Source organism: Melanotaenia boesemani, chromosome 3 (assembly GCF_017639745.1).
Source record: "Melanotaenia boesemani isolate fMelBoe1 chromosome 3, fMelBoe1.pri, whole genome shotgun sequence".
In the NCBI taxonomy this organism is placed as follows: domain Eukaryota; kingdom Metazoa; phylum Chordata; class Actinopteri; order Atheriniformes; family Melanotaeniidae; genus Melanotaenia; species Melanotaenia boesemani.
In genome coordinates, this window is record NC_055684.1 from 35,836,912 (window position 1) to 35,860,010 (window position 23,099).

The following is a 23,099-nucleotide window of genomic DNA, read 5'->3' on the forward strand; positions in this document are numbered from 1 at the left end:
GCGATGAGGACGGTACCTGTCTTTATCTTAACACTATTCTACAGTTTATTTTTGAAAATGGATGTAATTTATGTGGGGAATTTAATGACAATTAAGAATCACTTTTGCAAGTAAAGCAGAAATGATTACACAACACCAGGTACATAAAACACATTTATATATTGAAAATTAAGTATACATATGGTAAAGCCAACGTACATAATAAAAACAAAAAATATGAACATTTATTACGGACGCACAAAACATCAGAACAGTTAATCGTAATTAATTCAGGGAAAACCAGAGGATTTAGTGATTTTCCAGTGTATTATATTCCTGACAATCTGATTTTTTAAATGTATTTTTGTTGTATTCTTCCACTCTAATTATCCATCTGACAATGTTTGCTGTTCATTTCCTTATTTATTTGCTTCTGCAGCTTGTAAAAGTTAAACCTTTTTATACTCCATCCATACAATCTACACAGCGCCTATGCCTTCAAAACAATTCTGTACACTTAAAAATGAATGAGTAACAAGGTTAATATCAAAATAGACATTTTATTTGGGGCCATCATTTCCATATTTGTTTGCCACAAGGATAAGAAATTCAATGCTGGAAAACAAATTTACAGACAACAAGATGTAAGATGTAACAAAAAGATCACAGAACAATTTCAAGACACAGATATTGAGGAGGATGGTTGCTATGGATAGAAAAGCAGTGAAAGGTGGAAAGTAGTCACTTTCTCTTCTGAAGTTCTCTGGCCAAAGCATCCAACTGTGAAAAGAGTATGGTATACAATTAAATTGGATCACACTCAACTCATAGTTGTTTTGTGGTACTGCCTAAATTATTTTGATGTCAAATGTGGTATACAGCGAGAATAAGGAGTTATATGATATTAAGGTTTGGACTTACAATGATGTTTCTCAGGATATTCCTCCTCTGGGGTCTCAAGTAGCTGCATTCTCCTACCTCACACAATTTAATCTCCTCTGAAATCTAAAAAGAAGAAAAAGCAAAGTGAGGTTCAGACTATGAGGAAACAATAAACAAGTAAAACATATCTTCTGTTTCAAGTGGAACTGCCTGATAAATGACCAAATCATGCTCAGTGAAGCAAACACTAATCCCGACCTCCGATGTTCCAAAGGAGTCTGTCTCCCTCTTGCCTCCAGGGTACCAACCATGAGACCAGTGCTGAGCGTATGAGAGCTGCGCCCCCACATATAAAAGCAGCCCCAGCAGCAAAACCAGCCGAGACATGATATTCTTCCCTAAAAGCAGACACAGAATATTAGTCTGCAGTAGGTTTACATCGTAAGTTTAGTTAATCACTGACCCCACGGACTTATGGGAATTTTGAAAATATAATTTTGATCTTGCTTTTTTTTTTAATATCAGAATATTTGCATTTCAAGACACACAAGCAAAGGGCACAATAATGCTGTAGTTTTTAATATTTGGACTGACATATTTTACTATGTGTTTGCTAAGCATTTTTCTAGTTTGACAAAAATCAAAGTTAAAACACTTGTGTGAAAAGAACCAATTAAACATCCAAAGATTTTATTGCATCTGGAAGAAAGTTACAGCAACATAATTTTAGAGATTTTATCTTGTGTTTGCCTTTAAAAAAGACTGTTTCCCCAATATTACTGCAGTAAATTTAAACTACTTCACATTGAAATATCAGATCTTAAGTCAGATAAAACTGGGAGACAAACAGTTTAATTAAGAGTAAAGATACATGGAAATGTCCTACCTTATTCTCAGCGCTCACAACTTAGTTAAAACAGGAGTTCTTTCAAGTTATTGCTTGAGCTCGAAGTTGATTGTAAAGTTGATCAGGTGCTGAAGCCTTCAAGATCTCACAGTTTCACAACTATTTCTGTAAAGATTCTCTACACTTGCCTCCTCCTCCCTGATATATGTACCAGTCTCCAGAACCCCCTCCCAACACATGTCTCACCCATCATTGACCCCAAGGGTTAAATGAAGCGTCCCTGGTCACAAGAGGTGGAGATACCCAACCATTTCCAATTATCACCTGCAAACAGCATTGACATCCTGGGGTTTCCCATCTTTGGACATAATCCTCCTTTAAATAGTGTTTGAAATGTAAAGAGCTTTTAGTTATGCTGAAGTATACAGGATAAGGAAAACAGAAAAAAAAGGTCCGTGTTGGATAAATTTCTGGATTGTACAGGTTCACCCTCTCAAAAATACATCTAGAAATCTATTTTGACTACACAGACATAAATCATTTTACAGATAAAACTGCTTTCAAAAATTTCTTACAGTAAATTTATGTAAATCCCAAAAGCTTCAATTTCTTAATTTCTTCTTCTCATTTGACCACAATGACGACACATGATCCCTTCTGTTGACTCTTAGTGAGGAGAAATTCTGTAGCCTTGATAACACGAGGAAAAAAAACACAATGAATTCCTGACCAGGTCACAGATGACGACATTATCAATTAGAGCAGTGGTCCCTAACCTGGGGTCTGGGACCCCCCTTTGGGGAGTCCCCCTAAGAGTACAGGGGATCCCTGAGGCATTTGACCATTCAAAGCCATTGTGATTAAAAATCAAGACAATATCCACACAGAGGAGTTGAAGTTTGTCCGTTCAAGTTTTGTTTTTTGTTTTTTTTTAAATAATCTGGTTCACCAAAGTGAATAAAGGGGATGACGGGGACGACGGGTGGGGTTAAGGGGTGGGCGTCATCAAAATCTGCTACAATATTTTAACACATGTATCCTTTGTCAAAAATTTTAAAAAGTAGAAAAAAAATCCATAAGGCTACTTTGTGCATCCAATCTGTTTTTTAATCCATGTACTGGGGTTTTAGGGAGGTCACTGAGCAGATGGAGATACAGTGGTGGACTGCTTCATGTCTATCTCATGGGAAGCTGGACTTTTCCTGCAACAATTTATTAATAAAATGTGTCTGAGAAACACCACAGAGCAGATTTGTTCCTATTAAAAATAGAAAAAGTGAGACCATATGTTGTTAATATTACTTTGACTGTCTCGAAGGACAGGACTCTGCCAGAATAATAATTCACGGTGAGAATCTTGCTTATGAAACTACAGCTTTCTAGTATTTGCTGAAGGGGGTCCTCAAGGGAAACAGGTTGGGAGTCAATGATTTAGAAAATGAAAGGTAATTCCCTTTCAGAGTTCCAGATACTATGGTGGCCCTATACAGAGCTGTTCTTTCCAAAGACGATAATGACAGTGGTGTCTTGCAAGACAAGACAGTTCAAGTGATAAATATTGGCTGAATTTGACATTCGTGGTATGATTCCTGGTTTCATACTTGAAAGAAGAGCAGTCACCATGTTTAAAAAAAAAAAAAAAAAGGGTCTGTCTTGTAGAATTGAAATTTGACCTCATCCACTGACTACATAGCAATGTTTCCATCTCTTCCCCTTAATGACTGACTGGCAGGATCATTGACATGTTAAAAAAATACAGGACACAGTTACACATATGGAGGAGAAGGCTCCTGACAGATACCTTTCACTGGATTCTCTATGTTCCTGCATGGGTTTCCGTCCACAGTCTGAAGGCACATATCTTAGGTGTTAGCACGAGCATGCGTGGCTGTTTTAGTTCTCTGATCCACTAGATACAGTTCACACTGGACTCCATCTCCAGCTGAATGACAACTGGGCTCGTAAAAATAATAATGTATACTTTAATAATCCGAATTGGGAAACTGTTTCTCTCCATTTAACCCTACCTATTTATACCAAGATGCACAAGGAGCAGTAGGGTGTATACTTTGGTACATCCTGGATGTAGGTAGAAGTTAAGCTCATGGGCCCACAATAGTTCATCTTATGCTGCCAGTCCGGGAACTTATAACTGGGTCCTCCAGCTCCAAGGCCAACCTCTAACCACTAGGCTTCCACCCCCCTAATAGATAAATAGACTGGATAACTAGATGAGAGTCCAGGCAGTGCGATTCTCAAGAGGATAAAGCAGATACCCAGATAATTGTTGGGTGTAGAAAACGAAGTATTGTTGCTACACTTAAACAATACTTGGTTTTTATGGCTTAACTGATGAGCAGCTATGTGAGTGATGGACTTCAGTGAATTTTCCAGAGGTTGCAGGGAGGCATCAAGGGTTGCTTGCTGTATTTTAAATCAAGTAAGACATTAATTTAATTTTGAATTCATTATTTAAGTTTAAAGTTATCTTAAATAATAAAACATGGACCTAAATGCATTGGTTTGTTTTTTTCTGTAGTTCTGTCATAAGTATAGGTACCATGATACCGAGACAAACAGTCGAGGAACAAGTTTCTGGGTCCCAGATACCATAAACGTATTTGATTTTGACTTGATGTGTAAAAAATGGCATTTAATTTAAAAATTTGCTAGAATAGCCTGGAGTTATCAAATAAAATGGTCTGTATTTCCTGACTTTTATTCTACAGGAAATATCTAAAAATCCCATCTCAAATTAAATAAAAAAAAGCCCTGAGAACATTGGAGTGTAGCTCCAAATGATCAAACTTCTGTTAACAATGATTCAAATTATTTTTCTGTATTCGGTTGACTTTACACAATAATGAGCTTGAAACACCATTATATTGTATTTGTGACAGAACAGTAATTCTGTGTATTTAAAGAAAACAAATACAAACAAATGTTAAAATCTCAAGCACTTTATTAAGTTTTCAACAGTATCTTGCTTAGAAAGGCCATTTGGCATTATATAATTATATATAATTTCATCATATATATAATTATATATATACATATATTCAAATGTTGAATAACAAAACACTAGAAACCAACTTCAGCAAAAAAGGGGAAAAAAATGAATTTGTGTAAGACAATTATACCAAATTAAAGATGGCCAAAACAAAAACATCTAATACATTTCAAAATGGTCCCGATACACTTCAATATACATCTGTTAAAAAAAAAAAAAAAGAAAAAAGAAAAAATGGGGCAGAATAAGCAAGGCAGCAGGCAGGAATGAAATATAAATAACCTTACATTATGTACAAAGGGAGGCAGGTAGGGGTCGGAAACCACGGCGAAAAATGGTCCAAAGACAAAGTGAAAGAAAGAAACATGTTGACCGCAGTGAATGGAGCTGGAGAGGAAACAAAGGACAAGAAGGACAACAAAGGTGGCAAGAAGACAGACGTTGGATTCTAGTTTTCTGTGGTCTCTCTGTTTAGACTTTGAGAAGATTTTGATTTTTCTGGAGCATTCAAAACACTCCACTGGGACCGAACTCCCAGAAAAAAGGAGACAAATGTTTTTTTTATTGATGATAAAATATGAAACTATTTTTAATTTATACGTTTTCTCGAAATTTAGGAACCCACAACTGATTACTTGTTATGGATTCACATTCGATTGATATGGAATGAAATGAAGCCACTACGTTAATGACACGAGTCTCTGTATTAGTTTCATCTTCTCAATGAAGAGATTCACATATATGCAACTTAACGGAATGTGAATAAAAAAAATGGCTAACCGGTCTTGGTCTTGGCCCCCGATTTGTCTCACACAAAGCATTTATTACTGCTCCTCAGAAGATAGCTGCGGAAATGCACCCAGTTGACAATGGCTGATCCACAAATTCAAGGAAATTTGGAGAAATAATTACTTTCAAAAGCCTATCAATGAGGCACTTTTTTAATATTTTTTTTAGCTTGAATCATAAAGCATTCCACGGATGGCACAGTGTCATGATTGGCTATCAAACTGCAGTGAGACATTGTGACTCAGCACAACAAACCCATGCAGTTTAAGCGCAGGCTGCACACAGCTAAGCTTCTTCACCCGTCAATTAAAGACCAAGCAAGCTGCGATGGAAATGAAAGAAGAGATTGATGGCACTTAACTATGAGTGTGGGCACTTGTGATGCTTTGGAAAGAAGGAAGACCTGACATGAAGACGAGGATGCACAAACAGCCAAGTTTCAGCTCTGAGACCTGGAGGAGCTTCTGAGGAGTTACATACAGCTTCCATGTTCTAAATGCAAAACCATTTCATCATTCTGACCTCAACTCTCATTTGGTTCCGTTTTTTTTCTCTTTCCGTTTTTTTTCTCTTTCCTTTTTTCTTTTTTTTAAGGGCTTTGCTTTTGGTGCAAATAGCGCATGAGTGTTCAAACAATCAACATTGATGCAATTGCCCTTTCTCATTGCTCCACATGTAATCTTTAATAACGGTTGCAATAAATACATTTGATTGTGCTCATTCCTTTAGTAAAAGTTAATAAATATGGGAGTGTTAGAGAAATGTAGATTGTGCATAAGAACAATATGCTTTCAGTTAAAGTCTACATCAAGAATGGTTGAAACCGCTTGAATAAATCCTAAAAATAGATGGCTCTGAAGTTAAATTCCAGCCAAGGGAAATGATCTAAATACCTTCACTTTGGTGGGAGCCACAGTCGCTCATGGAGAGAACCTCATGGTGAATTTGTTCAATTAGTACAGTTAAACATTGCTAGCATCAGTCATTTCCTGAGTTGACTGAGCTGAAATTAGGACCGACCCTGCGGTTAAATGACATCATTTATCTTTCATTACAATCAAAAAGGCCGAGGCCTCTATAATGACCTGGGCTGGAATAAAAACACTGTAGGTCAACAGTCCTCACAGGACTTCCATTAAGATGAAATAATCTGAGCAAACACGGCATAGCAGGCCTCCACTATAAAAGTAACAAGTCATCCATCTTTATGGAATCTGTCAGCAACAGCATCTGGATGAAAAGAAACTCTTGTGCAGCAGTATTCATCTGGAAAAATAAAAAGGGCATTGTTCTCTAAAGGAGTGGCAGATGAAATGATGTGATTCTGATCTTTAAAAAAAAAAGGCAGTTAATCCCAGGAAACACAAAGAAGACCCACACGGAGGAAAAATACTTGACACAGTCCAAAAGAAACACTGACGTACGTCTGTAAACAAGTAAAACATGCTGTGTATTTGGGATTAGCCGATTTCTATAATGAAAAAAATGGAGTTATTAGTGATTGTGTTTCTGGTTTGGCTGGTCAATGAAAAGGACACAGCTACATACTGTAACAGACTAATGGTTTTAGAGAGGTCTTATATTCTCTGATTTATGGGGCACAAAAATCTTTTAAACTATCCTCAATTCCTGTTTTAATCCAGGAATGTGTTCATTCCTGATCCCTGCAGTGTTAAACAGCCTCCTTGTTTTAGGAGTCTAAACACAGCTGCTGGTCTCTCAGGCTGCAGAGCTACATGAACTAGACGAGCGAAAGACTTTTTCAACATTGCAAACTGAAGACAATGATGTGAAAACACAAAGTTTAGTCTGCCAGCTTCTACTCCGGTTCAAACACACACACAGATTCCAGAAAAAAAAAAGACTCCGGATATTAGGCATGTCGTTGTGTGTGTGTGTATGAAAACCTGAGAATATGAGCTACATCACAGATTTTGATTTCCCAAGGTGAGTGACCTGTGAACACCTGAAACAAAGCTAAACTGCAAATGTCTTGAAGATAGTTTTTTTTGTGTGACCAGCGAATGACCAGCAGAGGAAAACAGCCCAGGATTTGTAGGTGAATTAGAAACTTCTGCTACCACACATACTGCTGCAGCGAGGCTCAGGCAAAGTCAAAAATATCTGAAGTCTGTCCCTAAAAAGTTACTTAAAAAAAAAAAAACACGAACGTCCTCATCTTGACTCTTGATGTTGCACATTAGCCACCAAAACATTTTATTTATACTTATATATTTATATTTTTATATATCTTTATATACCAATAAAATACATTACAGGTGCCACTCGAAAATGCAGCCAGACTCAAAACTGTGTCCAAAACCAATGTAATAAAATGCAACACAGTAAGTATATATACATATTGGGGGTGAAAAAGTAAAGCAAATAAAAGGTGAAGGGCTGTATTAACATCATTACAAAATATTCAAGAAGGCATCTCAGTTTTTTTTTTTATGTCCAACTGCACTGCCCTGTCTTTCGGGCGTAGACCTCTGTTCCCTTTTCCTGCGGGCCAGTTCCTCCCATCCACAGATCAAGTAAAATTGAGTCTTTCTGAGAGATCCACCAGATGGGGAATATGCAGCTTTCTGCATGACAATGTACGTGTGTTGTCTGATACGCGCTTATGCATGTAATAAGTGTGTGTGGATGTCCATCCACCCATGGCAGGTCCCTACTTGAAGTTGGCGTAGTCAGAAAAAGCATCGATATATTCTTGGACCACTTTGTAGCAGAACTCATACTGCTCCTGAGGAGGGGATGGAAAAAAGTCAATAATCTGTAAATCCGAGCTTTAAAAACAAACCGCAGTACAATCACAAAGCAACAACGTCTGCCTTGAATATAAATAAAACTAAAGTGCCTGGTATAAGAAAGAACTGTAGTGATTACGTCCTCTACATCTGTAAATAAAATCTGAGCATTTCCTTCTTCCTTCTGCTGAGTGGTAAATCATGAGGAAAGCAAATGTCTCAGTTGCTGTATGTAGGTTATGTAGGTTATCTGCACTCTTACCAGTGTCTGCACCATGTGGGGTCTCTGCAGTCTGAGACTCTTCACTGTCTGGAAGACATCCAAGATGCCCTCTGCCTTCACCCTCTCCAGAACTGTACTCAGTGCGCAGAAAGTCCCAGTCCGGCCAGCACCAGCACTGCAAACGTGCACACGAGGGAAATGTGTTAGCTAAAGTGTTCATACTGTATTAAGTGTGTAGAAATAATCAACAGAGGGTACAAAACAGCCTGAACTAGAGGCTTCACATGTCTATCTCGACAAAAAAAATAAAAAAAAAAAAACTATTAAAAGCTATGACATGGGAGGAAAAAAGGCACAACGAAGAAAAAAAAATACTCGTAAGTATCTTAGTGAGGTAAAAAAAGTGAAAAATGCAGTGAGTGTGTATGCATTTAATGCATCCCACCTGCAATGCACAGTGATGGGGTGGTTGCCGGACTGCTGCTGTTGTTTCTGCACTGCAGCTATTATGTTGATCATGCCTTTGCCATCTGTAGGGATGCCCACCTCTGGCCAGCCATGGAAATGAAACTGACGCACAGCTCGAGCCTTGTTCTCCTGAAAACACATGATGAAGGTTAGTGTGTAAAATAACATTTAGCCTATGTGCCTATTATCAGACAATGTTTCTGTGATCTATTCAACTATTGGGTGTTTGTATTTGCTGGATCTATTAAGATATTTTCAAGGGTACAACTGTTGCCTTGTTTTTAATCATGCAAGATCGCAGTGTGAAAGGGGGATCTTGTTTCAATAAATCTTTTCTCACCCTGTTGTTGGTAACCAGGAGATCACGCACTGTGTAGCTCTCACTCTCCTCCTCCCTTTTAAGCTCGACAGAGACGTCCCCATAGGCCACCACTCCATCACTCGGCCAGTACTGGCCACATTTTTCCTAATGGAAGCAAGAAGGAAACAGATGATTACCCTTCATGACATTTAAATAAGTTCTTGAAATGTAAAAAGTCTGTCATCCTAAATTTGAGGAATTTTGTTTATACATTTAATGTCTACAGCTCAAGCATCTGCATGTCAAACGAGTGTGGGATGCTTACCACAGAGAGAAATGTATTCCAAGACATGAATCATTAATTACATGAGCAAAGAGAGACACTGACACCAAATCCACCATGCTGTCTGGGAAAAGCTTTCTATGCTGTTGATTTAAGATGACTTGCTCATACTAATGATGCGTATGTCAAAGAAGCTTAAATTTACAAACACTGAAAATCAACTATACTGAGATATTCAGATTAGTGACAAGACTGGCGGCATGTGGTTGGTGTTGGCTCTATCTATCTATGGATATTTGTATTTACACACAAACACACACCTGCCCTCTCTCTTCCAGCTCAGTAAGCATGACTATGGAGCAGCTCCTCCACTCCCAGATCATTCTCCAGAAGTCCTCTATAGTGTGCTGTAGGGGGCCCTGGCTTGCCATGTATGCATCTTTCTGCCGGTAGCCCTGTGTCCAGTTGGAGGAGAGAACAGGAAGTGATGTCCGGACAGGGAAGAAGAAAGATTGAATGATGCAAAATAAACAAAAGAAGGGAGAAAAACGGCAGATCGATTGCTTGCATTAATGAAATGGTCCTCTCTAATCCAGGCTTTGTGTTTTTTCAACACTTACATCAATGAAGGAGGCATTGACATAGTCAGTGTTCTCTTCTCCTCGTTTGACTGGAATGATCACCCTGTTGAACTCATCTATGACAAACAGAGAAGAATTTACATTGACTGGAGGGAGTTTTGACATGGGGAGATTTGGAATTTCATTATGTAATCTTGACATTTATCACTGTGTAACAGGAACAAGACAACCAAATATACATGAGACTACATAAGAAAAGCATTAAGGCTCATTTAGGATGAATGTTAAATACACGTGTACGGACAGAGTCTTCTGTCCGTTATTTAGTTATTTTAATACATTTTAAAACAGCCTGAAGTCACATGCAACCATTGAAAATAACGCAGAAGTAGAAAATGAAGTATTTAATGGCTGCACAGACCACCGCTGTTAACTGCACTTCCAATTTTTATGTCACTTTCTGTGAATTAATATGATCTCTTCCATCAGTACCATATTTGTTACTGCAGATTGCTGTTAAAACTGATACAAAACTCTGCACTGCCCTCTAGTGGAGGTATTGCATTACTACTATACCAACACAAAGCATGCATGGGGAGTATGTCGGCTATGTTTTTTTTAAACAGATGTACCTGTCTGTTTGCAGAAAGCGAGCATAAACGAGCCCTTACTCACAGGGAATGATCTGTAGTACTCTGTTCTTCTTCATGTTGACAGGCAGGTTGCCTGTTCTCATCTTGTCATTCTGAATCTTGATGGATGTTAGTTTCTATAGAACATGAGATCAGCTTAGTTAAATTTAAATAAAAAATTGTTGTAAAACTTCCAAAATACATTTACAAAGATATGAAAACTGATGAGTGTGCACACACCTTAAATTCAGCCTCTAGGCCATTGCAGCCAGCTCCAGGTGAAGGGGCATAGAGCTTAGCCAAGTGGGACTCCAGCGAGGTGACCTCCAGCTCTGTGTCTCCATACAAGTAGTGCTCTAACAACGCCTGGAAGATGAAAACGTACTGCATCTGTGGGAGACAAAACATGAATCGCTCTTAGTTTCACATGAAACTGATCACACAGTTGTGTGATTTATGTGAAACTGTTGACATTTCTATACTTTCATCATTAATGTGTGGTGAGAGATGTGTGTCAGCACCAGACTCACATCTGTCTGGACCATCTGACAGCGTTGGGCTCTTATCCTAGTGACAAAACCAAACACGTCCACCTTCCTCTCCGCGTTCATCATGTCTAACATGGCATCGATCACTATAAAGGTACCTGTCCTCCCCACTCCCGCACTGACAGACAGAAACAAGATCTTGTGAGTTGTGTATGGCATGCAGACCAACACATGACAACAGTAAAGTGGGAACTCAAGAGCCACATATGTACCTGCAGTGTACAACAATGGGGCCAGCGTACTGGGGGTTGAAGGTCTTGACTTTCTTGAGGAACTTGAGCATGCCGATGGGAGTGAAGGGCACCCCGAAGTCTGGCCAGCTGGTAAAGTGGAACTGGGTGACGAGCCTTTGAGGCTTCTTCCCAGAGACATCTCCCACCTGAAACAGAATCCAAATCATATCACAGTCCACAGGGTTTCCATTCATACATGTTATTTTCATGGTACAAAATAAATGGCTTTATTACTGCAGCGACAGCATTTAGTCATTCAGAGATTAATGTACACGAATGTTCGATTCCCCAAAATATGACATACAGTACATGAAATCAGTGAGTAAAAGTACATGTAGAGAGAACTCTACATAATGCTAATAAAATAAAGTAGGAAATATAATTAAAAAGTAAACACAGACATAAAGCATATCTAATAAGTTGTTCATGATACCTGCTGGATGCAGAACTTGCGGATTGTGTAGTCCACCAGAACCACCATGTCCTCTACAGACACACGAATGTTCCCATATGTCCAACAGCCCTGGTCCGGCCAGTACTGTGCACACTTACACTAAATAACAGGGAGGAATTTCAGACTGAGCACACAAGTTTACAGCTCTCAGAAATAAAATAATAATAATTACATGCTGCATCTTTGACAAGATGAGTACAGTGAAAAACCAACTAGAGTTGAGAGCACGGTCAGGATTACAAGTCATATTAGGATTTATATAGGAACAAAAAAATGCACCTTTATCCCAATTATAGAGGTAAATGTATTTAAATTTTAACAGTATATTCTTTTATATGTGAAAAAAGTGGTTTAACATCCAAATGAAAGCATCATCATCATCCCTGCTCCTCTAGGTCTCCTACCTCTTTTCTCTCCTTCAGATTAGTCACCATGACGATGGTGGCTGTATTCTGCTCCCAGATCATCCGCCAGAAGTCATTTACAGTTTCCTCCTTTGGCCCTGAAATAACAAGAGATAAAGCAATAAAGAGTATTAATAATCTAGTTTATTAGAGGACATCATAATAGTTTGTTATCCCTCCAGTGCAGATATCAACCTCACCTTGAGCTGCAATAAACTTATTCTTCTCTTGGTAACCCTACAAAAGAAAGAGACAAGACAGGGATAATAGGGTGATGCTGATACAATTAGATTATATCCATTATGTCTGGAGAAGAGTTGTTTCTTATGGAGAAAAGATGTTGTACAAACATTTATAAAGGAGGCATTGATGAAATCAGAGTCAGGAACTCCTTCCAGAGATGAGAGATGCACCCGGGAGTGATCATCTAAGAAAGAGAGAGAGACAGAGAGAGAGAGAGAGAGCGAGAGAGAGAGAGAGAGAGAGAGAGAGAGGGCAGAGGACATAAAGAACAGCAAAGTACAGCCAAAGTACAAAAAGAGCCCACAATTGAAGTTCCAACATGTAAAGCTTTACAACTTTTCCCACCCCGGGTAAATTTTAGACCTCTAAACCAACTCACTGAGGCTGAATACAACTGTGCAGGGAAATATGTGTAAAAGCTTGAATTAACAAATAAACTGTAACCTACATGGCAGTATGTTGACATATCTGTTCTTCTCTTTATTCTCTTCCTTGGAAGCAGCATCACATGATGCCTGAATGGGGCAGACCGGCAGTGCCTAAACAAAAGGAAAAAAAACAAACAAATGTTTGCACCTGGTTGCTTTATTTTAGGCACTTTTAATTACTTTGTCTGAAAAGTGTTATATAGATAGTTTATTTTGATGTTTTGATGGTAAGATTTTTGTTTTGGCCAAGTATAATCATGATGTAATCACCACTGATTTACATTTAAATTTTTTTTTTCTGCAGTAACATTACTAAAGTTGTAAACTTGACTTTTTTTCATCTAAAATTCAGTACATTTAAAATGTCTTCACTTCAGCTGATTTATAAGTAGATGTGGAATTTTTAATGGTACCATATTCAAACTACTGAAAAGCTGCTAGTTCTTAGTTAAAGATGTACTAGAATATCAGTATTGAGCCAATTTGTAAGATTTTTGTGTCTATTTTCTTTATACATACAAATATTTTGGTATGTTTCTTAATTAACTATGAATATTTATTCTGTTAAATTAGTCAAATTTCTGGGAGTCTGTAGGTGGTTCTAGATGACAAAGTGTTCCATACATTAAACTCCTCTCTGAAGAGCTTGTTGTCGTCAGCCATCCGACGGTTCATTTCTTCCTCAAGTTTGTCTATGGGAAGGGGTGGGTACTTCCTGTTTGTGCTGGGTGATCGGGCCAATAGCGGCACACTCTGGAGCTCTGTGCCAACAAGCAGGAAGGGAGGAGGCAAGAGTGAAGAGAGGAGGGAAGGAACGGGAGGGGCCAGACAGGTGGAGATAAAGACATGGGATACTGGGTAAGAACATGAGATTGGAACTGTCCAGCAGCATGTTATATTGACTTCATCATTCATTGGATGTTCTTTAAATGGCCAGCAGAGGGCGATGTGAGCTAACAGTGGAACATAAGGGAGTCAATGGCAAGTCTGTTGATTAGGTAATACAACAAACAAAAGCCTCCTGCAAACAGATGGTGAAATGTTATCAGACGGGGAGGAAAGATCAAGTGAGGCTTATCAGAAAAAAGAACTATGAGCAACAAGTTGGCTGTAAATATTTGCCAATTTTTAATGCCAAAAATGAGACTGAGTATTTAGCATGTTGCAACTTCTGACAAATCCAAAGCACAGATAAACACACACACACACTGGTTGTTTCACCTGTATCATCTGATCTGCCATTGGTCAGTCTGAAGGAGTTTGAATGGCTTCCTGCCTGCTTGTACTTCTTAAATCTGTCAAAGATCAAAGTGCATGTTAATACACAGAAAAACACACAGTCTCTCTCTCACACACACATGCGTGCGCACATGCACACACACACACACACAGAGTGCTGCTGTCTCACAGCAGCATGCCAATCAGTCATTGCCATGGTAACAGCAGCACCTAATGCCTCTGTTGTCTGAAGAACATCGACTAAATTCCACCAACCTGAGCATGTAAAGGATGATGATGATGAAGATGATGACCAGCAGGGAGGAAAGGGCCACCATGACAGCTATGATTGGCATGTCCTCATAATTGTCTACATCAGAGACACACACACAAAAAAAAAGGTGTGCTTAAACTAAAGCAAATATATCCCAATTTTTAAAGTCTCAAAGATGAACAGATTTTAAATTAAACATTTAAATCGGTCATAGTTCCCTCTGGATTGATTTACATTGTACAAAAATATGTAATCATTTCAAAAGGCTTCCCAAAGAAAGTACAGGCACAGATGAGGACCTGCTTTACCTTAAAGAACCTTCTGGAGGTGCTTTTAGGATGTTTGCCCAGAAGCTTTATTAATACCACACTTTATTTCATGACAAGCAGCTGCTTACCTTAGCAGCAAATCTAGAAACAGGAGAAACAGCTAGCCAAAGCTAACACTGCTTACCAGCCAGTTCATATCACTCGTATGAAAGAAGACAAAAGTGATATGTAAACATTAAACATGCTACATATAATGTGTTAATTGGTAAGCTTTTGAAGGGCTGACAGAGGACTGAGATACCTTTGGACTGATTAAACTGAGAGCTCTCCTGTTTCCTGGGGTAACAATCGTTTTATCAGAGTATTTAAAAAGGTCTAAAACAGGGCTACTTAATTCTGGCCCACGAGGGCCACAGCCCTGCAGGTTTCCAATGTGTCCCTGCTCCAACACACCTGACTAGAATTAAATGGATCAACAACCTATTAAGTTCTGCACCACGACTCATTAATTTCAATCAGGTGCGTTGGAGCAGGGACACATTGAAAACCAGCAGGGCTGTGACCCTCGTGGGACTGAACTGAATAGTCCTGGTCTAAAATTACGTGTTTCAGCACCAGATTTTCAAAACTACTGCAATAAATGTGCTTATTCTTATGCATCTTATGCAACTTAAACACTTAGGAATATTTCAAAAGATTCCTGCTCTTACGTTAATCAGTTAGCTGAAACCAGGATGCTCCTGCAATCACTTCTTTCCACTGTGTTCGTCCATCTGAGCTGATCATATATTTATAGAATGAAAAGTAAAATGTTAAGCCACATCTTTGGGTAATATAATATTGCTATTGTGCTTTATTTTTAGGTGTTACAACCTTTTTTGATATGCGTTAAAATTCACAGGAAACAGACTCTTTCTTAAGCTGTCCACAGATTCTTTTTACACCAGCTTTCAGCTCCATAACTGCCAACTTTGTTAATATTTAAGTAGTTTTTTTTTAAGAGACAAAAGAGTTCAACAGTCAGACTCAGGGTGAGCAGATAAATCACATTTTAACCGAGACGGTAAACCTTTTGTTTTAGTAACTAGTTATACCCATGATGACAGCAGACACTGTGAGATGGAACAAAAAACCTGAAAGACGTGAGAAAGTTTGCTGTCAATTTGATAAATGATTTAAACTTGTGATGTTGAATGCTCTCGACGTGTCTGAAGGCCTGACGGCTTACAGCTCTGCTGTTTTGCTTGTGACTGGAGGGAAAGGATTGCAGTCACATAGGCTTACCATTACAAATTAGACATTACACAGAGAAAGTTATCTATTCTTGATGTTTCCCCCTGTAGATTACAATAGCTGACCAATTTGTATAATTTCCACTATATGCATGACTATAACCAGTTGAAGTCAACCCTGTGGTCTTCCTGGTGACCTTTCACTGCAACAGATGGAACAAAAGACATGAGATCTGCCTGAACAACAAGCAGAGTTTTGTGTACAAAAACCCGCCTGCTGTTTGTGTGCCGATGACTGTTCAATAAGACACAGTAGGGTGCAACAAAAGAACTGTTTTTTTCTAGAAAAGTGCATGACAGTGGTGACAATAGAAAGACAAAATCAGCTGTTCCATGGATGTAATTCAAGAAAGTTCTGCACATTACAAAAGTATGCCGCAAAGAATGCATCATTTGACTTCGTGCTCTATATGCACTTTCTGGGAGAAGGGTTTCTGGCCCGCCGCCCAGTAATGTTGCATTTTCACTCACAATTCCCAGGACTTTTCAGCATTCTCCCCAGGACAATATGCACATTTAAAAAGAGCAGGAGCACAACAGGCTAAGGGTGTCATGTGGAAGTGACACGGCCGTGATGGACCAGATGCCATTTAGAGGAAGCTCACAGCTCCTCACGCCACACTCATGATGTCCAGAGGAAGACAAAGGAGCAATTACATAAGACCTATGAACCTAAAGTGATCACATTATATAATGAGAACACTATGTAGTGCTATTCATCTGCATATGCTGCATTTGTTTTGACTGCCAGTTACTGTACCTAACATTTGGAGGCTTCTGGAGGAAATTTCAAAACATGCCTGATGTTATTGCATTCCATAAGAAAAGCATCTTACCACATGAATCAGTGACATAGGCTGGTGATTTGTGCATTTCTCAATTATCATGTATCATAAATAATTAATGCAAAAGAAAGAGGGGGGAATCATGTTTCATGCACATAAATTTCAGGATGCTAGAAAAATATGCTGAATGGCATTTGAGACTTGGAGAATTTCACAAGCTTTAACCACGATGAAGCCACTTTGTTAAAAACACAAACTGCTAAACACAAAAAAGAGGTTACCAGATGTTTCATTAGAAATAATAATTACTAATAATTAATAACTACTACTATAAAATTAACTTTGGCTCTGTATTTGACCCATTTTAAGGTGTACTACAGATCAGTGGGCTTCAATGTTTTGGCACCCAGGTAGGAGTAGGGAGGGAATAAAGGCCTTGGTCAAGGGCCCACAGTGGTTCACCTCTGTTGGCACAGTGGAGACTCAAACTCGGGTTCTCCAGACCCATGTGCACCTCTGTTAACCACTAGTCTACCACTCCCCCCTACAACATATGTAATACTACAATATATAATATGATATAAATAAAATGACAAATATTAAATAATATAGGATATAAGTACCAGAACAAGGTGCATATCTGTCCCATATTACACCTGCTAACCCCCTTCTGATCCACCTTATACATAACCTCAACCTGGCAACTACCGCATAGGAGAAAACTTGTCTATAAATAAGATTCTTAGTATTGTGTGTGTGTGTGTGTGTGTGTGTGTGTGTGGGTCATCTACTGTGGCTGGCATTCTGATTTTTGTGGATGACTGGTTAAATGCAGGCATTTCATGTCAGGATATTTCCAGCGCTGCTACAATGGAGTCTAAAAGCAGAAAAATGTCCAACTATCTAAAATATTAAAGGTTGACTCTTGACCGCGGAGCTCGCACGCCTCAAACTCTTTTTACCCGCCGCTACTGCCTTTCCCACAAAAACCTGATGTTCGCTTTCACACATAAAATGTATTTTAGGTAAAGAGATGACACATAAGAGGCTTTCAAAATGCAGGTATGAACAAGAAGAGAATTCATTTATCAATCAAAACACAGGAGGAAAACACTATCAAGAGAGAAACTACTTGGATATCATTTAAATAATGAACCAGAATCAAAGTACACATAGCTAAGACAAAGTAATCGTTATGTTCATTTTCTGATTATCAGCCAGTGGAGCTTTGCTTGAAAAATAAAAATCAAATGAGGAAACTCCAACCAAAGCAACACAAGAGATCCATGTCAGAGATTAGTCTGGAAACAGAGTCTAAGCAGTCCCTTCATTTTTTCTCATGTTTATCTAAATAACCAAACAGCTGCTGTGAGTGTGAGAGGGTTTATTTCTGACATCCAGTTTTACGTGTTTATTTTTTCTGTTGAAATGAAATGCGTGTAAGCCCTCTGATCACGGTCCAACACATAAAGCCTCATGTCACTGAGCTACTAAGGTCCAGTCTTCCAAAGGCTCTTATACACTGAATCACGATGAAAAACTAGCAGCGACCAAACACCTGCTGCTCTTATCACCTCAGTCTCAACACAAACACCCTTTAAAGGTGACTTCCAACTAAAGGCCAGGACACAAAATCTACACCTGTCCAAAAAGACAGAGCTCGCCAGCACATCAGCGGGTGGCAGTAGATGTATTATTTAACAAGGGATATCAGAAGATCACACTGAAGATAGTTGGTTGAGAAGGTACTTAAATGAATGAATGAATACATAAAAAGCAAACAAGTGTTTGTTTTGTGTGTTTTTTTAATAACACCAGAGAGCTGGCTGTTCTTAAATTGTGTCTTATTATTGGTCTGCAGTATCTTCACTCTACAAGGCCAAGCTGTTGGCACATATAAAGTTGGCAGTTTACTTCCTGTGGTCACTGCTGACTCTTTTTCTGCCGTCATTTGCTACATTAACATCCAATCAGAGTGAAGTCTTTCTCTGACAGTCCCGATGCCAATTCAGCAAGTTGAATCAGCTGAACATCGACAGTCTGACAACATCGACGATGCACAACACGCCGAGAAACGCATGAGAGACAAACGTTCACCGACACTCCAAGTCTGATGACTGTCTGGATAAAGGCCCTAAAAGAGATTTGTTACAATGCAACTGTGAAAAGATGCTGTGCATTAACGCTGGGATTAATAATCCAGGGTGATTAATGGTCAGTTAAAACACGGGGGTCTTTTCTGATGAAGTTTGGAACACGGTAACAAAGCTACAACAAAGTGTTAGTTAACAAAGTTTAACACAACTAGAGGAGAAACCTTGTTGCTCTGTAAACTGTAAATTTCTGGTAGGTTTTTTACAACCTCAAATCTCTGTATGAAACATATAATCTATTCATGGAACAACAAAAACACTATGTAATAATCTGGAATCATCTTTTAAGACTTAAAACTTAATCCATCCGTGAGAGGCGGTTTTCAGTGGGGTGAAATAAAAGTCTGAAAGTCTACAACTCACCATCTGGGGGTTTTTCTGAGGTGGATATTATGGATATGGTGGTGGTGTCGACATCATCAGTGACGCTAGGGTCAGTCTCTGGAGGTGCTGAGCCTGTACTAAAGGCTGTCTCATCCTCTGCCGTAGTAGAAGGAGGTGGGGGCTCTGTGGTTGTTGGTGCCTCAGGGGGATCAGTAGGATTTGGAGTTGGTGGAGGAGGAACTGGTAACACTTGTACAGTGCCATTGGGACCAGAAGGTTGGGGGTCTTCGTTGCCAGCTGGGCTTGCGGTTGTTGTGGTGACTGTTGTTGTTGTCACTGTTGTCGGCACGACTACTAGGGGGGCAAGTGTTGTGGGTGGATCGGGGGCGGCTGGTGCATGTGGGACCGTGTCGTTGAGGAAGGGTGCTGTAGGCGGGTCTGTGGGCTTGGCTGTGGCATTTGGAGGACCTTGTGAAGAAAAAGATGAAACTTGGTCATTTGTTTCCGTGAACTATTCAACATATAAAAAGTGGATGCAGGTCTTACTTGTGATGGGGGCTTGAACCTGGGCTGAGGCCCCCAAGGCTACACCAAGCAGCAAGAGCAGGGGACACACACCCATTCTGCCCTGGGTGGAAAACACACCAGCCAAAAGAAATTAATAAAATAAAATAAATTTAATTATGACATGGAATGAAATTAAAAACAAATACTTTTACCTGAAGAAGCGAAGTTGGCATCAATCACTCATTCGCACAGCGTGGTCCTGGAAAGCAACAGAAAACAGGTGTGAGACGTTTGAGGCGACCCAGAGGTTTACATTTTCTTCATGTTTTTAACTGTACTGCTTTTCAACTAAATCTGGATCCTTGTATTATGCATGCTTCTCTGAAACCTATGTCACAGTGTTCACACATGAATAAATATGAGCACCCCATCAACAGTGATGCTGATTTTTGAGCACTTCACCTCACTGGAACTGTAACACAATGAATGGCTCATAAAATGTCTGTGGTCCAAATGAATGTTTCTCCAGAAAACTCCAGTTAGATAACAAGTACAACAACAACAATAATAATAATAATAATAATAAAAAACACTAACATTTTAATTCACATTTTTAGCAGCTGTCACAATGGGAGCAGGATGTATGCCATTAATATCTGATCACATCCAGATTTTTGCTTGTGCGATCAAAAAATGTGTATAACCCAATTATTACTTTCCTAACACTCACCATTTACCCTCCCAAGCAGGATGAAAAAAAGAACTTGTGCCACTTAAATTCCTTCTGTAACAAAGCATCTATTCAGCTGCTCAGCCACGCATATGTGGATGAGTAAGAGCTGGACAGACTTGAGGAGATCCTGGCGAAAGCCCGGTGGTCGGTCAGACTAACTGTCCGGCGTTTGTATAATCCCAGAGGCTAACTGAGCTGTGATAATCCCTGGACCTAATCCTGCGGTCCTGACCCTGCCATAATTCAGCTTGTCTGCCTTCGCCTACAGCGATACTTGAACAGTAGACTGAGCCAAACACAGCGTGCTGCCCCATGCAGACTGATGGATTACTGCATCAGTGGGCAAACCATAGACTGGGTGCTAAAAGCGCACATAGTGTCAGTTGCCAATCCTCTGATGTTTTGAGTGAAGCTCATTTACGGTGCTACTTACATTTTGTTTTAAGTGCAGGACAATTCTGCTTTGACTGCAGCCAGCTGTTGGGCATGATGAACAAGTTATGTAGTCAATGAGGATGCTATTAACCTACTAATCTAATTGCTGCTCCCTTTTTCTCTCAGTCATCCATCTGTGCACCTACTAAGTCAACAATTCCAGCCATTAAAATTGTAAAAGAAAAAAAAGCCCCAAATATTTTAAATAGTATGTGCACATAAATAATCAATTTTTTTCTACATTTCATGATTCAAAACCAAAAAAAGGTCACGTCATGTCAAATAAATCCAGAGCTTTGTCCCCAGGCTTTCTTTGTTTCTTTCTTTTTTTTCATTTTAAATCTTCCAAACAGAAATATCTAAAATATTAGAGGCACTTACTTTTTCTCAGTAATAAAATAAAAATGCAGGTGAACATCTTATAAAGTATTTTTTTAAGAAATGATTTGATTTATAATGATGCTATAGGAACACATAATTGTGAGGTAGCAGATTTTGTCCCATTTCTAAAACATTCATGAGCTTTTTCTTGAATTTATAACTACATGCACAACTTATCCTCTTAGGAAAAAAAACAAACAATCAAACAAACAAAAAAAGTCCAGAAATCCAAGAGGAGATAATATTGGTCAGTTTTCCAGTTCAGTGGATGGACTTGTGTCGTGTCTTGGTTTGTTTAACATATTCTATTATTTCTGTGTCTACTTGGCTGTGAGGCTTTTGCTACATTAATTTAGTCAAAATTAAGTCTTAATCTGCTCCCGTTGCAGCAGATTGGTGGGAGTTAACATATATGCAACCCCGTGGGCTAAGGGTGCTAATGACATGTAATTCTCTATTGAGAAAAACACACAAGACTAAGATGATGAGGAGCAGAAGAACAACATGGATGTTTGAAGAGAGACTGCAAGAGAATGGTCAGTATCCAGACTTCTACAATGCACTGTAGACTAATTACATGCTTATGTTTGCACAGCTTTGGCACAGCTGAACCATAAGGTAGAATGCAGAAGATTATGAGCCCATCAGGAGAATCCCGATCACTTTGGGTATGTAAACACAAAAACAATGTGTATAATCTGAATAGGTTTTCCTATTCCTTGACATTGGGATTAAACTTTCTCCAGTAAGGTCCCTTTTACCCCTCCTCTCTTCATCTTCACCCCGTTCCTTCAACATTGGTTTTAATGTTTATTTATAAACATTTTAGCTTAAATATTTATCGTCTCCCTATAATAGCTATTCATTTACATTACGACAAACAAACACTGATTGTTTGCTGGTTCAACCCAGAAGAATTTAAACTAAAAATGGCTCCAGTCTGAGAAAATCTAAATGTGCCAAACTACAGAGCTTTCTTGACAAAGTACATATCTGCCCCTGTAAACAAAATCTCATGAATAAATGATGACCTTCCTTTCTCTGTCTGGTCATACAGAAACGTCCCTAGCTCATCCAACTTCCACCTCAAGCCTAAAAACAGCTACTTCTACTGACCGTCCTCTCACTGAATCTCTGTGATACACAGTTAGGATAAATTTGATGTGATGGGCAAAGCTGACTGATGAATATTGTCATGAACAAGTTTTTTTCCCCCCCAGTGACCTTTTTATAGTGAAGTATGACTCATCGTTTTCAGTCTGCCATCCACAGAGACTTGATGATGTGTCACTGTGTTGATGTAAAAGGTAAAAGCTAATCCTGTAGCTAAGCTTTGCCCCACAGATGCTGCATGGACCCTGGAGGTTTTTATGGAGAAATTGTGTAGCACCATGTCTACAGCTCTGGAGATGCATCTTGACGTGTCCTGGCCTCCAGAGAGGCTGTCATCTTCCAGTGTGTGTGTTATAAATGCATGAAATCTTTTTTTCAGCTGACTTATGAGTTGGTGGAAGGCATCTTTAATTTAAGAAGCACTTGGCTGGAGCTTCTATTTGTGCCACTTTGAAGTTCTGTACACTTTCTGCAGATGTGTAATGCACCCTCACGGAGGATGCAGGAGACAAAGCAGGTGTGTGGGTAGTCACATTAGTTAACAGAAAATGATGTTT

The 23,099-nt window shown here is 39.0% G+C and overlaps 2 protein-coding genes across 2 annotated transcripts in view; both read right to left on the reverse strand.

Moving 5' to 3' along the window:
• Nucleotides 1-197: 197 nt before the first annotated feature.
• gnrh2 (gonadotropin-releasing hormone 2) lies at nucleotides 198-1,248 on the reverse strand. The gene is made up of 3 exons (XM_041980627.1): nucleotides 1,120-1,248; nucleotides 901-984; nucleotides 198-759 (listed from the first exon to the last, which is right to left on the reverse strand). The coding sequence occupies exons 1-3, from the start codon at nucleotides 1,246-1,248 to the stop codon at nucleotides 721-723; spliced, it is 252 nt and encodes an 83-aa protein (XP_041836561.1). The 3' UTR covers nucleotides 198-720.
• Nucleotides 1,249-4,652: 3,404 nt separating this feature from the next.
• Nucleotides 4,653-23,099, reverse strand: part of ptpra (protein tyrosine phosphatase receptor type A) — a 29,167-nt gene continuing 10,720 nt past the window's right edge. The window contains exons 2-22 of the mRNA XM_041980484.1: nucleotides 20,093-20,139; nucleotides 19,920-20,001; nucleotides 19,413-19,841; nucleotides 14,553-14,646; nucleotides 14,280-14,353; nucleotides 13,683-13,819; nucleotides 13,079-13,169; nucleotides 12,738-12,814; nucleotides 12,588-12,624; nucleotides 12,388-12,485; nucleotides 11,963-12,082; nucleotides 11,509-11,675; nucleotides 11,279-11,414; nucleotides 10,989-11,138; nucleotides 10,792-10,885; nucleotides 10,156-10,232; nucleotides 9,856-9,990; nucleotides 9,292-9,417; nucleotides 8,929-9,080; nucleotides 8,523-8,658; nucleotides 4,653-8,256 (exon numbers count right to left, since the gene is read on the reverse strand). Coding sequence (XP_041836418.1) covers nucleotides 8,182-8,256; nucleotides 8,523-8,658; nucleotides 8,929-9,080; nucleotides 9,292-9,417; nucleotides 9,856-9,990; nucleotides 10,156-10,232; nucleotides 10,792-10,885; nucleotides 10,989-11,138; nucleotides 11,279-11,414; nucleotides 11,509-11,675; nucleotides 11,963-12,082; nucleotides 12,388-12,485; nucleotides 12,588-12,624; nucleotides 12,738-12,814; nucleotides 13,079-13,169; nucleotides 13,683-13,819; nucleotides 14,280-14,353; nucleotides 14,553-14,646; nucleotides 19,413-19,841; nucleotides 19,920-20,001; nucleotides 20,093-20,113 — 2,508 coding nt within the window. The 5' untranslated portion in view covers nucleotides 20,114-20,139 and the 3' untranslated portion in view covers nucleotides 4,653-8,181. The remainder of the gene's footprint in view (nucleotides 8,257-8,522; nucleotides 8,659-8,928; nucleotides 9,081-9,291; nucleotides 9,418-9,855; nucleotides 9,991-10,155; nucleotides 10,233-10,791; nucleotides 10,886-10,988; nucleotides 11,139-11,278; nucleotides 11,415-11,508; nucleotides 11,676-11,962; nucleotides 12,083-12,387; nucleotides 12,486-12,587; nucleotides 12,625-12,737; nucleotides 12,815-13,078; nucleotides 13,170-13,682; nucleotides 13,820-14,279; nucleotides 14,354-14,552; nucleotides 14,647-19,412; nucleotides 19,842-19,919; nucleotides 20,002-20,092; nucleotides 20,140-23,099) is intronic.